The sequence below is a fragment of the Echinops telfairi genome, unplaced genomic scaffold (assembly GCF_000313985.2).
Source record: "Echinops telfairi isolate 266 unplaced genomic scaffold, ASM31398v2 ScPeMD7_7424;HRSCAF=8462, whole genome shotgun sequence".
NCBI classification, from domain to species: Eukaryota; Metazoa; Chordata; class Mammalia; order Afrosoricida; family Tenrecidae; genus Echinops; species Echinops telfairi.
Window position 1 is genome coordinate 9,988,019 of NW_022111324.1, and position 15,345 is coordinate 10,003,363.

A 15,345-nucleotide genomic window follows, 5' to 3' on the forward strand; every position below is an offset into this window, starting at 1 on the left:
CATTACTGAGAAATGCTTCCTGAAAGAATTGCTACTTGGGAAGCATCATAGAAAAACCAAACCAAACTCACGTCCATTGAGTTGATTCCCACTGACAGCAACCTATAGGACAGAGTAGAACTGCCCCTGTGAGGCTGTGAGACTGTTCATTCTTTATGGGACTAGAAAGCCTCATCTTTCTCCCAAGGGGTGGTTAGTGGTTTCAAACTGTTGACCTTGAAGTTAGCAACCCAAAACTACGCAACCAGGGCTCCAAGGAATTATCACAGGACTGTTACTTTCATAACCGAACTGAGACATAACTTCAAATAGTGAACTGGTGTGACTGATGAAATGTCAAAATTCTACTACTAGTATAGCCTTTATAATCCTTTAAAAAAGACTAAAAAATCATTTAGAGAAATCCACACTTATGGTTGGTATAAGAGACTCAGTAACACAGATCCTGACGATAGCAAAATACACACACTAAATCCAACCTACTATAGTGTGGCACAGTGGGTTAAGCATTGAACAGCGAATCGAAAGAGAGTGATTCAAACCCACTCGCCACTCCACAGGACAAAGAAGTGTTTGGCTGCTTCCATAAAGATTTCAGCCTTGGAAACCCTTGGGAGCTGTGCTGTTCTGGTCAACAGGGTCACTATGACTAGGAAATGACTTGACTTTTTTTTTTTTTGGCGTGCCTGTTTGCTTGCTATTGTACACAGGGCAGCATTACCACATTTTTACACAAGTAACTCACAAGCTATATGTTTTTGCCACCCGAATGATTATACCACCCTTGGCATTTTTGTAAGCACACTATGCAAATTTCATATAATGCACACTCATATACTTCGGACATATTATCAGAGCAGACCAGTCCTGGGCAAGGACATCACGTGTGGTCAAGTAGAGGGGCAGTGAAGAAAAGCAAGGCCTTCAAAGAGCTGGATGGATAGAGTGGCTGCATAAGGAGCTTATGCATAACGATTGTGAGGACAGCACAGGACCAGGCAGCTTCTGTTGTATAAAGGGTCGCTATGGGTTGGAACTGACTTGCCAGCACCTAAAAACAACATGCATTATTTGTGTAATAAAAGTAGCATATCTGACACAATCGCTCAAGACAAAATGGGTGCATAGCAAATGTGAAAAAAGCTGATGGGGCCCAGCTATCAAAAGATATAGAATCTGGGGCCTTAAAGGCCTGAAGACAAGTGGCCATTTAGCTGAGAAGCAACAACATCCACATAGAAGAATCACACCAGCCTGTGTGATCATGAGGTATTGATGGGATCAGGTATCAGGCATCAAAGACCCAGAACAAAAAATCCTATCAATGTGAATGAGGGGGAGTATGGAATGGAGACCCAAAGCCCATCTGTAGACAATTGGACATCCCCTTACAGAAGGGTCACAAGGAAGGGACAAGACAGTCAGGGTGCAGTATAGCACCGATGGTACATACAACTTTCCTCTAGTTCAGTGGTTCTCAATCTGTGCGTTGTGACCGCTTTGGAGGTTGAAGGACCCTTTCACAGGGGTCACTAAATTCATAACAGTAGCAAAATTACAGTTATAAAGTAGCAACGAAAATAATTTTATGGTTAGGGGGTCACCACATGAGGAACTGTATTAAAAGGTCACGGCATTAAGAAGGCTGAGAACCACTGCCCTAGTTTTTTAATGCTCCCCTACCACCACCTCCCACTGCCCACCACTAACATGACCCCAATTCTACCTTACAAATCTGGCTAGAATAGACCATGTTACATGGGTATAGATAAGAGCTGGAAACACAGGGAACCCAGGACAGATAAACCCCTGAGGACCAATAATGAGAGTAGCGTTATCAGGAGGGTAAGGGGAAAGTGGGGGGAAAAAGGGGAACTGATCACAATGATTTACATATAATCCCCTCTGGGGGATGGACAACAGAAAAGTGGGTGAAGGGAGACATCAGTCAGTGAAAGATAATAATTTATAAATTATCAAGGGTTTGTGAGGGAGGGAGGGGGAAAAATGAGGAGCCCTGATATCAAGGGCTCAAGTACAAAGATAATGTTTTGAAAATGATGATGGCAACAAATGTACTTGAATCAATGTATGTATGCATTGTGATGAGTCCCCCAATAAATAATTTTTTTTAAAGAAGCAAATTTTTGTGTTATCTGTGTAAATATATAGCAATTAACACAACTATACTGGACTTTGGGGAAGTTTTTTTGAAGATGACTTGAGCACCCGAATAAGAAGGGGTACCTTAAAAAAAGGAGGGGGGGTATTTCTTTTTCTTCAAAGCTATATATTTAATAAACTTCTTTTACAAAGCAACCTTATCACCTTCAAAGTCCTTTGATGATCTGACAGGGAGCGGTGGCTGCGTGGAAACCACTGGATTTCTCCTTGGGAGAAGAGAGGCTCCTGCGGTGCACACCACCCACTGCCTCTCCCCTCTCATTTCTGAAGGCATAGAAACAGAATCTCTTTGAGATCTCCCCTGTAAATGGCACCAAACTTCCCCAGGTGCTCCTCAATAATTGTGCTTCTGTTAGCAGGATGGTCTTATTTTTGACCTTGGCTTGTCCGTGTTTCAGGATGAGTTCCCCACAGCCTACAGATTTGGAAACCCCTACGTCGCATAAGGCACCACCATACACATTTGTAGCACTCATGCCATACAGGGATCACTGTGATCACTATGGGATCAAAGACATCACTGAAAATCTTCTTCACGCAGTCTCGTGAAGGCCTTCTTCACCAGAAAACTCACGCCGCTGAGCCTTGGGATGCGCACATCAAAGGTCAAAGAGCGTCCGTGGGCACTTCCTCTCTAGCCATCTAACTTGGACCCTGCTCCACTGCTGTGGCCGGGAATCAAGCAGGGACGATTCAAGTCGCTGACACTGGAACCTTTTTCAGTGGTATCTGCTGCTGCTTTTCCCACAGTGCCTGCTTTGCCCGGGTGGCACTGAGGACCTGATAAGCCTTTGCCTTTTCTGGAACCAACAGGATCTTTTTTCTTGGCTCTTCCTCCACCACCTTTGCAATGTTGGGGCTACTGCTCATGTGCTGGGCATTATGGTCTTTAAAGAACCACAGACCAGGACATGGGACCAGAGCGACAACAGCAGCTTCGGGACAGGGAGTCCATGTCACTGGGACAGGCACACTCGGACACGGAGAGGGAGACTGTTGTACCATTCAAAAATCGCAACCAATGTCACTGACGTGTGCATGCAGAGATGACTGAATTGGGGTGATTTGTTGACTAAAGTCTCAACAATAACAAAAATTTAAATGAATAAATAATGATAAAAGCCACCACAGAATTTTATGACACATTTGGGTTACAGTTTTAGTAATTGACCATGTCATATAAATTGGAGATACTCCCAGAAAAGAAAATGGTGTTTTTAAAGTCTTAAGGAAGAATAGCATTCCTATGGCCTTGCCTACTTTTACCTTGCTGACTGTGAACATTTTAAAAAGAAAACAGGATAGTGAGAGATACTATCAAACAAACAAACCCTCTGCCATCAAATCAAGTTTGACTCAAAGCAACCCAGCACAGGGTTCCTGAGGCTGTAAATCTTTATGGGAGCAGACAGGCTCATCTTTCTCCCAAAGACCAACTGGTGGTTTTGAACCATCAACCTTGTAGTAGTAGACAGCACCACTGTGGCTCAGCAGTCACCTATTACGTACAGTACCTTGGCAGCTTTATTAACTTTGTCTTCGTTTTCTCTCTTATATACAAACACTGAAGCAAATTTTCCATCTTGCAGTACAGCTGGATAAACAGCAAGTCCAGAAGGTAAGGTAAATGGTGGTTCTCTCAATGTATAGCTTTTTAAAGCACTATTCTCTGATCCCATTCCTTATGCAGTGAGGCTGTACTGCAGCTCTTCTACAATGCTAAGCAGACCTGAAAGAAAATACAAATAATTGCAAACATTAAATCTACCTACAGCATTAGCAAGACATAGTCAAGATACAGCCATGCATAAGCATTTAATCTATCAATTTCTGCATTCTTTATAAACCAGGCATTTGACAATAAAAATGGTAAATGCTCAGCGAGGTATCAGCAATGTTTGCCAAGTAACAAGTGACAACACCAGAGAAAACGCACTTAACCAAATACCACATGCAGTTCCTGTCTCTGTGTGTCTCTTTATCTTTCTCTCTCTCACACACACACTTCTCACTCACTCATGAACTCACCTCTACCTTTCCTAACCCATTCACTTTAAAGTCCTGTAAAGCCAAAGGGGCAGTTTGACTTGGTCCTGCAGGGTCACATTGGGTCAGAATTGACTCGATGGCAGTGGATTTTTTAACCTACTCATATATCCTGCCTACAAAGGAAAATGAAGCAAAACTTTAAAAATGCTGAAACTTCTACATGAAGAGGCTTCAAAAAATAGGTGGAAAACACATTCCAGTATCTTTAATTCCACTTTCCCACAAACATTTGAATAAACTAGCTTAAAATTCAAAAGAAAACCATAACTTAAAGTAACTGTGGTAGTCACCTAATCTGGTATCAATTTAAGGATTGAGAGTGTAGGGGTGGAGTCTAGGCTGTCAATCTGGAGGTAGTCAATGAGACTTCTGTGTGGGCATGGCCTTCTCCTGAGAGTTCTGGGAAATCTGGTACTTCCTCCTTGGAGGAGGAAGACCTCTTTCTCTCTCTGCTACTCCCTGGGAGACATTGCAGAAGACAAGCCACATGGACACAACCAGACCTCATAAGCCAGAGAAGCCAGAGAGAGACCCCTGCCAGCACCGAGATGCTTACAATGCCACTGAACCCAAAGACATTCTACCCACTGGCTTGTGATTGTCCTGCATTTGGCTTCATTGCATGTGTTTCTCAATTGTAAATTACTTATACACGTAGGTGTGGCAATGGATTTGTTTCTCTAGTCTACCCAGACTAACACAGTAATTTACAATTCAAAAGGAAAACACAATTTGGACAAGTTGGATAACAAATGAGAAACAAGTAAACAAATAGCTCCTATAAAGTGCAGTAAAACTCTTAAGACACAGAGAAATAAAAACAATAAGCATGAGAAAAATGTGCGCTTTCCTACTGCAGACAGGAGATCGACATGTTACATGCAAGAAGCTGTTACATCAGCTACATCCCACTCTTAGATTAGGCTGTCCAAACTGTATTATATGGTATGTATATGTGGCCGGATGTTGCCTGAATGGTTGTTATGTAGCACGTGGCTGTATACACAGATTGATTTCACGCAAATTTATCACAAAGTTGTAGAGGCAGGCTAAGTTCCAAATTTGTAGGTCAGCAGTCAAGCTGGAGGCTTCTTCTGACTCTGTGGTTGCAGAGAGTGACGAACCCAAAATCTGCGGGTTAGAGGCACACTACCAGCTCACATCACAAAAAACAGAGGTCAAATGATGACAAGTTATGTGCAAGACTGAGAGCGTTTTGCCAAAACCTCCATATATGTTGGATGTACCCCACAACCCCAAGAAAGTCCCACTACACCAGACGACAAAATGAAGGGTAGCTACATCATACCTAGCAAGCTGACACACATTAATCAGTACCACGAGAACACATCGGGGGTCGCCTGGGATGGGTGATGTGTAGTGGAGCAGGAAGAAAGGCCCCGAGTGAGGGAAGCATCACAAAGGGCATGTAGACATTCTTGGGCTGTGGGTATGTTGACTATGATCATGATGAACAATTACAAACACCAACATGTGTAAAATTGTACACTTCCAATAGGTTCTATTTAATATTTTTATGTCAGTTATACAAACATTTTTGTCAATTAAATGATGTATTTTATGTATGCCAATCATATGTCAAACAACAGTAAAGTTGTTTTAAAAATACATACACACAAAGATTGGATAGACATGTGCAAAATATTAACCTCCCTGGAGGTCTAATTATGTAATTTTGTACCCAAAGCAGTACATTGTTTTGCATAATATTTGTTGTTTTATATTGTTGGCCTGTAATTCTTAAGAAATTACTCATTTTAATCTCTCCAGTAGACATTCCAGGTATGATAAACTTTAATACACAAAATCATAAATTATAATATAATAAATATAAAAATAACATAAGTTTTTCAATAATGTAATCAAATAAAAAACACTGCAATTTTTCAAAAAGGGTGCAACATCAAGGGTGTATTCAATAAAAATTCCGGGTGTGAAAAATTTTGAAACATGGGGCTGCACAAACTCCGATGTGACAATCAGGACCATGGAACCTGGCTTGCTTTCTTATTCTGTCCACTGCCATCTCGCTTTGAGCAACAAACCACACACATCCTCGTAGGTGCTGACTTTTTTCGGCTGGTGGGATATAATCCATGAAGTGACGACCAGTCAGGCGTTCTGGGTTGACAACGTCAACAGCGCGACGTCCAGGTCTATTCACAGCCATTGACGGTGTGTGGTGGTTCACAAAGATCCGTTCAGCAACTTGCCAAATGAAGTCAGAACGAACCAAAGGCCTGTCACTCTTTGCTCTGTGCAAAATGCAGGCATTCCACAAGCATTGCTCGAGAGGATACCTGAGCTCTTCTTGTAGTATTTCGTTTGCCGTTTCCGCATTGCTGGGTAGAATGTAAGTGCTTGGTCGGCGCTGTCAGTACCTCCCCTGGTTTTATTGCAGTCCATCACTACTTGTGGCTTCATGGCTTCTTTCCCACCTTCCGTGCGTTCCATAACAGTTGCGGTATCATGAACTGTACTGAGTAGGCACACATCTTTCTTGTCACGCCATCGCAGTGCCATCACCTTGCCTTTCTGCCAGGCAACCGTTTCTCCAGTTTTTAGCTGCTTCTTGCCAAACATTGCTGGCACGTCACGCCGGTTAGCCCTGACGGTTCCATAGGCATTGGTTTTGTTTTTTATAAGAAACTCATAACGTTCAGGGGATGTACAAAAGTTGTCAGTTGTTAGCCATAGTTGCTGTACTTTGGATTGAATTTTGTGCCTTTTCTAGTGTATATGACCAAATTCCAGATGTAGCCAGTTGACGATTCACAGAGCATATAGGATTTTATGCCAAATCATGCTCTTTTTGATGCAATGTATTGTATCCAGCTGAGCCGTCCCTTATAGACCACTAGACTTTCATCTATGCCGATGTCTCTTTCTGGCACATAGGTCTGCTGGAAATTCTTTCCAATCATTTGCGATACTTCCCAAATTTTCTTTAGTTTTGATGCAGGATGAGTAGTTTCATCAAATTCTTCATTGTTTGTGAAGTGAAAAAATTTCATAATCTGGGAAAATCTGTATTCTGACACAACGGTGCTGAAAAATGGTGTTGCAAGTAGTTTATTGGTGGTCCAATACCATCTCCGTAGGGGTTTCCCCACTACTCCCTGAAGTATGATGAGGCCCAGAAATTCCCACATGCCATCTTTGGTCACTGGTTCCACGTTCCGCTTCGTGAAAACTTATGGAGCAGAGTAGCGGATTGTTGCTCTTCGTACCGGTGTGTCCCTGGAACGATTTTTTCAATGACCTCACCGGTCAGAAGTAATTGCAGGTATGCCAAAGGGTTGGTGTGGTCAACATCTACTTTCAGACCAGGTGCTCCATTAAACGGGAATCTTGGGGGAGCTGCCTGATCCGTACCGCAGACAATAGAACACCAAGTTCGCACTTCGCTCAGCTCAGGTGCGGACTCGTCACTGTCGTCACTTACCTGATCAGTGTCAGTGTCGGATGATGAACTTCCCATGAACCGCTGTTGCTCAATTCTGCGAGTAATTCTAAGTCACTCTCGCTGTCATTTTTCTGGTCTAAAACTCCCTTTTGTGCTAAGGTGACACTTTTTTGAAACCATGGACAAAAATTTCCAGGCAAAAATTTTTCCAAATGACAGTAAAAGGGCAGGCTGGTGACTGATCTAGGGACAAATCTGAGGCGATTTGCTTTGATACAATGTAATCCTCACAGGTTACACTGTATCACTGTTCGGGTATGCTTATGTCTCTTTTAGACTTGCACTTTTGAGTTTCCGGCCCAGTTCCTCCCCATGCGGCGATGCTGCACGCAGAGAACGGAACAGAACGAACGAGGAAGTCAGATTGCAGTGTAATCTCTGCAGTGGAATCCCGAGTGTGGCTTGGGTTACCACTTCTGACAGTTAACATTTACCCCGAGCCACACTAGGGAATACCGCCAGGGAGGTTAACAGAGGTTTGCAATGTTGGACTATAGATAGTATGGGCACAAGTCCGTGTGTGTATCCAAAAAAACCAAACTCACACTAAGTTTTTCAAAATCTAAGATCGTTTCTGAGGCTAAGAACTAAGTCTTTTTTTTTTTTTTTGCAGTAAATCCCCTATCTACTTAGTAATTTATCTCCTTTAAGAATAAAAGTCCCCAGGTATAAGGCATCATCAGAACAAAAAATCTTACCATAGTGAATGGGGGGGGCTGGGGGGGTGAGGACTGGAGACCCAAAGCCCATTTGTAGGCCACTGGAGATCCCCTTACAGAGGGGGTCTCGGGGAGGAGATGAGCCAGCTAGGGTGCAATGTAGCAATGATGAAAAATACAACTTTCCTCTAGTTCCTAATGCTTCCTCCGCCAAAATTATAATGATCTGAATTCGACCTTGCTAGTCTGGCTAGACCAGAGGATGTACACTGGTATAGATAGGAACTGGAAACACAGGGAATCCAGGGCGGATGATCCCTTCAGGACCAGTGGTGTGAGTGGAGATACGGGGAGGGTGAAGGTAGAGTGGGCTGGAAAGGGGGAACTGATTACAAGGATCTACAAGTGACCTCCTCCCTGAGAGACGGACAACAGAAAAGTGGGTGAAGGGAGACGTCGGACAGGGCAAAATATGACAAAATAATAATTTATAAATTATCAAGGGCTCATGAGGGAGTGGGGAGTGGGGAGGGAGGGGAAATAAATGTGGACCTGATGCCAGAGGCTTAAGTGGAGAGGAAATGTTTTGAGAATGATGAGGGCAATGAATGTACAAATGTGCTTGCTTTACACAATTGATGTATGTATGGATTGTGATAAGAGTTGTGCCCTTAATAAAATGATTTTTTTAAAAAAGAATAAAAGTCTCCACCCCCAGAAAAAATATAAAGCACTAAAAAGTGCCAAGAATCTCTAACATTCACCTTTCTACTTGCTTCTACAAAAAGTTAATGTTGAGACAGGATTACTAAGACAGTTACTATTGTTGATTCTCCTGTTGGAGGAGTTGCGGGGTCTGCCCAGAGAGCAACATGCCTTGCTGAGTAGGGAGGCTCACGTTGAAACCCTAGCACCCTTACTGGTAACAAACCCCATAGGAAGCCCAGCTTCAGATTAACTTCCCTCACTGCCTCACTGACAACCTTCCAATCAGCGTTCGTAACCTGAGGCAGCTTGAGTGGGTCTATGGTCTTTGGCACCAAATGAAATGTCATTTCATTAAGAGGAAAATTATTCTTGAGCTCATTTTACCTGAAAAACCTGTCAGACTAGAGGAATAAGTTACAGGTTGTTACTCTGAAAAAAGAATACTTAACATACTCATCAAAAGCCTTTCCACACAAAGTGAAAAAGAAAGCCCACAGACTAGGACCAGAATATTGGCTAACACATATCCACCAGGGACAAACTGCTACACTTATAAACCCAACACCAGAAAAACCCCAACCAAATAATTCAATTAAAAATGGGCAAAGGTCCAGACAATTCACCAAATAAAATATTCAGGTAGCTAACGAATACATGAAAAGATGCTCAAAATCATTAGCCAGTAGAGAAATGTAAATCAACACTAAAATGTAATACCATCTCACATCAACAACAATGACCCTGATTTTAAAAACCAAAGCCAATAAATGCCAACGAGGCTGTGGGAAGACTGGAACTCTCCCACACTGTTGGTGGGACCACAAAGTGGCACAACCTTATGGAAAACCCAGCACTTCCTTAAACAGCTGGGAACAGAAATCTCCCATGACTGCGCAGTACCTAGGAGATGAGGCTCTCTTACTCCTGTGAAGAGTTACAGTCTGGGGAACCCACGGGGCAGTGCTAGTCTGCCCTGGAGGGTCGCTGTGAGTCAGAATTGACTCAATGGCAGTGAATTTTTGTGTGAAAGCAATACATAGAGATCTAAGGGCTATGGCATGAATCCACATATGCATACCCATGTTCATTGCAACATAAACTAAGTGTCCATCAACAAAACAAGTGAACAGGGTGCATTCACACAATGGACTACTACACAATAATCATGAATCTGCGAAACATCCCACAACTTGGCTTAATCTAGATGACATTATACACCGTGCAATTAAGTCAAATTGGAAAGGGCAGATACTGTATGAGACTACTACTATCAAAAAGCCAAGAAAAAGTTTCTACATAGAATGAAACATTCTTTGGTGGTTACCAGAGAGAGGTTAGAGAGGGGGAGAGAATCTCTAATTAGAGAGTAGACAAGAGTTAATTCTGAGAGCAGAGAGAAGATGAGGGGGTTAGTGGGGAGGAAGGGGGAACTGATCCCAATGATCAATGTATAGCCCCCCTCCCCCCTCCCTCCCAGGGGGATGAAGAACAGAAACATGGGTGAAGGGAAACAGATATGCAAACAATAATATCATTTATCAAGGGGTTACAAGAGGGTGGGGGAAAGAGGAGCTGATACCAATGGCTCAAATAGAAAGTAAATGTTTAGAAAATGATGATGGCAACATATGTACAAATTGTTATAAGAGGTATAAGCGCCCCAATAAAATGATTTTTTTTTAAAAGAGTTAATTCTGGTGAAAAGACAGGAAACACAGTATGAGGAAGGCAGCACTACACAGTCAAGTCGAAGACACTGACAGGTGGGCAAAGACAGACAACTAAGGGCAATGCTATCACAAGTACATATAACCCTACAATAGCAATAACAACACTAACTTGTGAGTAGATGTATGGGTAAACAGTATGCTAAATAGGAGAGGAAGGTCTTATGGGAGTATACCCCAAACACAGATAGATATGGCAGTGGATACTTCGCCACTATTGGTTTCCTCCTGCCTAGAGCAAACAAGCTGGAACCTGGTCAAACAGTGGGTTATGAGTTGTGCTACTAACCAGGTCAGCAGTTCAAAAGCATCAATTCAACATCACCAGCTGCTTGTCAGGAGAATGATGAGGCTTTCTAAGACCCTGTAAATTTATAGTCTCAGAAACCTGCAGGGGCAGTTCTACTCTTATGAGGTAGCTATGAGTCAAAACGGACTCATGGACAGGGGGCTATGTTGTGAATAGATGAGAGCAAAGAAAAATGAAGACTCAGGAATTCATAGACTATAGTCTAAAGGGCTAAAGACCCACATGAACCACCGTCTTCTCTAACCTCTAACTTGAGACCAGAAGAACTAAATGGTGCCCAGCTCAGACAGACCACTCTGACCTAGCTAGACCACAACAGATGCCCATCCCTAGCACCATCAGAAGGGGTAAAAGATGTCGAACAAAATTCAAACTTAAAAAAATAAAGACAGAAAACATTGCCCTCAGATAAACAAATAGGGAAGCCGGGGAGGAAATAGGGAGAGAGCTGACACACTGGGGAGGGGTGGACGAAGACAAGGACTGCAATCATTGTCACAGCACAGTCTTTGTATGAACTACTGAATGAAAAATTAACCTGCCGTCTAAATGTTCACCTAAAGGACAATTAAAAAAAATTATCTATACGAATCAACTAATCAGGCTATTGTGTTAGTTGCTGGAGACATAATCTTACAAAAGGCCCACTTATGAAGCTTACACTCTGGTGGAAATTACTTATAGATTCTAACTTAAGAGACAGGAATAAAAGGAAAATTCTGCAACAAGCCAGCGGGAAACATGAGACAGTGGAATCAAAATCTGTTGAGAGTCTGAAGCTGAGGGAACACCAAAAAAAACAAACAAACCCCAAACTTACTGCCACTGAGCCAATTCTGATTCAGTGACCTTAAAGAGAGCAGAGCTGCCCCTTTAGGTTTCCGAGGCTGTGAGTCTTTACAGGAACAGAAAGCCGTTCTCCCACGGAGCAGCTGGTGATTTTGACTACTGGCCTTGCTGCTGGCCGCCCAGTGAGTAATCCACCATGCCACCTGGGCTCTTTGAGGGAACGAACACAGGGTGTGCAAAATCCCGGAATGAAACACAGTAAGATACACTGAAGAAACTAAAGAAGGTTCTTATGGATGGATGATGAATGTAAAGATGAAAGATGAGGTTGGAGGTAAATGGGGGTCAAACTATGAAGAGAATTACAGGGTTTTGGATGTTATCCTGAAGGCAAGGAGGAAATCTTGACATCTTTAAAATCTGAATTTTCTTCCAAGCATTTTGTAGACTTAGTACCCTTGACAACATGGACAAGCTTTTTCTGTAATGCAATGCAGGCATGCACTCATATTTCCATGTCCTCAATTAAAACTCTCGCTGCCATCATGTCAATCTGACTCCGAGTGGCCCTACAAGACACACTAGAACAGCCTCTGTAGCTTTACAAGACAGGAACTATGGGAGTAGGAAGCCTCATCTTTCTCCTGTGGGGCAACTTGTGGTTTTGAACTAATGACCTCATAGTATGGAGCTTAACATGTAACCACTATGCCATATGTCCTTAATACCATTCCTAAAACACTACCTCTTCTGTATACTTGGTTAATCTAACATCCTTCTTTCTTGACTATAAAATAGAGCTTTCTAAAATCAACATACCCCAAGAGGAAAACTGAGAACAAGTTAATGAAAATCTTGGCAGAAAATTACACTGTTTATTAGTTATGAGATCTCAGAGGAAAAGAGATGGGGACCAAGACTCAGGAGCAATGCTCTGGCTAGATTGACAATGGGTACTTCACCATTTCTAAATTTTTCTTTGTGGGACCTGTAGGCCTTACAACACCCATTAACCTCCGGCTAAACATTACGAGTTTCTAACCAGTATCGTAGGAAACCTTTGCTGTGAGTCAGCTCCGACTCACAGAGAGCCCATGCACAACAGAAAAAACAGAGTACACCCGAGTCCTTGCACACTTGCTAGGTTTGAATCCACTGTTGTAGCCATGATTCTTCCTCTTTTTTACTGACTCTCCACTTTATAAGCACTACATCCTTCTCCTGGGACTGGTGTGTCTTACCATATTTGCTTCTAAAGAATATCCTAGCTGTATTTCCTCCAGGATAGATTTGCTTGTTCTTCTGGCAGTCCGTGGCACTTTCAGTATTCTTTGCCAACACCATTAATTCATGTGCACATGAAAGCTTTGAAAGACATTAAAACAGACAGTTTTGCTCAGCACTCTAATTTTGCTCTAACCAGTGGCCATCAAGTCAATTCCAACTCCTGGTGGCCCCATGTATGTCAGAATAGAACTGTGCTACAAAGGGTTTTCAGGGATTGATTTTTCAGAGATGGATTGCCAGGACTTTCTTTGGAGGTATCTCTGGACAGACTCGAACCTCCCGACTTTCAGTGAGCAGTCCAGTGCTTAACTTTCTGTGCCACCACGGATGCTTGTTTATTAATTAACTTTTAAAATCTAAGACCCTAAGGAATAACACTTAAATGTTAAAAAGGGATGACTCTGTGTCTTGAAAGAACTCAAACGGTATACCTTATTGTTTTGGCAGCATGGTGGTTGTTGACAGAAGTCTACGGATGGAGTTGAGGGTTATATTCTATGTCCAGGGTAAACTCTGCCTTTTATTGGGAGGAAATAAAAAGATCGCACTGATGATTACAATCTAAGAACATCTTAAATGCTTAATTCTTTACTTCGTAATACTGTATCTAAAGAGGTTCAAATACTGTTGACATAAACATTGCTGCTAAAATGGTAATTCAGCTAAAATGAATTTTCTGAAATGTAAAACTGATAAGGAATGGAAGTCATAAGAGAGTACAAAAAAGACATTTCAAGACCACAGAAAAAATAGGCACTTTGCCGAATTTATCATCTTTGGTACCTATAAGAAAATGTTGAGTAGAATAGAATTGCATCCACATCAACATCAAAAAGAGACCAGGTGTACTGGTCACACAGAGATCAAATAGACCCTTCAGACTACGGCCCTTAGTTACTTTTCAGGTCTGGCACTGAACTAACCCCGTGTTAGAATTACCAACCATTTACCTTATGTTACAATAAGCAACCATTTAAGTCAAAAAGGGCTGCACCTGCCCAAGGGCAGGGGGTTAGAAAGCAGGAGGAAAGGAAGCCAGACAGGGGTAAGCGACAGTACAGTGAGGGGGCTGAAATGGAATGTAAAACTGATGATCTGCTCTGTAAACTTTCACCTAAATCACAATAATAAGTGTGCCTAGCTTCCTCCATCCTCCCTCCAATAGCAGTTTCTAAACCACATAGGCACTCATAATGTCGGTTGTCTAGGACGCTGTGCAACGCAGATACTGAACTAAGATCTTTCTCTCTAGGGAAATATCTGGTCTCTTCCGATAAAACCCACTGTCAGCTGATTCAGACTCAAGCAAGCTGACTTCAGGGCAGAGTCTATATGAACTGGCCCCCAGCGTTTCCAGGCGGAAATCTTGATGGAAGTAGACTACCGCCACATCGTCCACTGGGTCCAATTGCCAACCCTCCTGTTAGCAGCAGAGCAGGGCAACCAAGCCGCCTCCTTCTCCCTGGGGTTAACTGTAATGATCTCGCCCATAGCAGCGGGATTAAGGAACTCCAAAGAGTCCCTGCTATCTGGGGAGCCCTTTGGTCTGATCTGATTCACGTATACATTCTCCGTATTGAACTCGGCGCAGCGTTGCTAGCTGATCAATATCTAACGAAGCCTTCAAGGATCAAAATATCTAAGTGTGCTTTCTGCTAAGAGATACTATTTTATGTGTCTATATGCACACAGGTCCTCAAAAATATCAGTCACAATAACTCCCTCAATTCAAGACCAGTTTCAAGACTATTCACGTGTTGTTGTTTTTTTAACAAGAGCAATGTATTTGGCTTTAATGCTACATAAAAAGCTTAACGCCGTTCAGTGCTGGCTGGGCCGCAGGAACTTGGACTACGTCTCGGATCAATCGCTTGCCCGGGATAGGTGCGACCCCAGGCCCCTAGGGCTCCTGTAACGCCGTCCCCCCGGGGGAGCGTCCGGTCTGCCGGCCCTTCTGCCGGGAGGGAGGCCCGTGGGTGGACCCCTCACCTTCCACACTTCCCGGAGAGGCCGATTCCATGGCTTCCGCAGACAGCTCCAGCAGCCAGGGCTGCCCGGGCGGGGTCGCCCGCGCCATCAGAGCGCACCCCCTCGCCATAGAGCCAGGGCAGGACGCGCGCAGGCCCGGAGCAGGGCCCAACCGGC

The 15,345-nt window shown here is 43.1% G+C and overlaps 1 protein-coding gene across 4 annotated transcripts in view; it reads right to left on the bottom strand.

Moving 5' to 3' along the window:
• SCYL3 (SCY1 like pseudokinase 3) overlaps positions 1-15,345 on the bottom strand; it is a 52,635-nt gene that overhangs the window by 37,010 nt on the left and 280 nt on the right. For 2 of the 4 annotated variants that reach the window (XM_045297889.1, XM_045297887.1), the window contains exons 2-3: positions 13,632-13,717; positions 3,699-3,913 (exon numbers count right to left, since the gene is read on the bottom strand). In XM_045297889.1, coding sequence (XP_045153824.1) covers positions 3,699-3,863 — 165 coding nt within the window. In that variant the 5' untranslated portion in view covers positions 3,864-3,913; positions 13,632-13,717. Of the gene's footprint in view, positions 1-3,698; positions 3,914-13,631; positions 13,718-15,189; positions 15,272-15,345 lie in introns of those variants that run through there. The other 2 variants (XM_045297888.1, XM_004706742.2) reach the window with 2 other exon arrangements.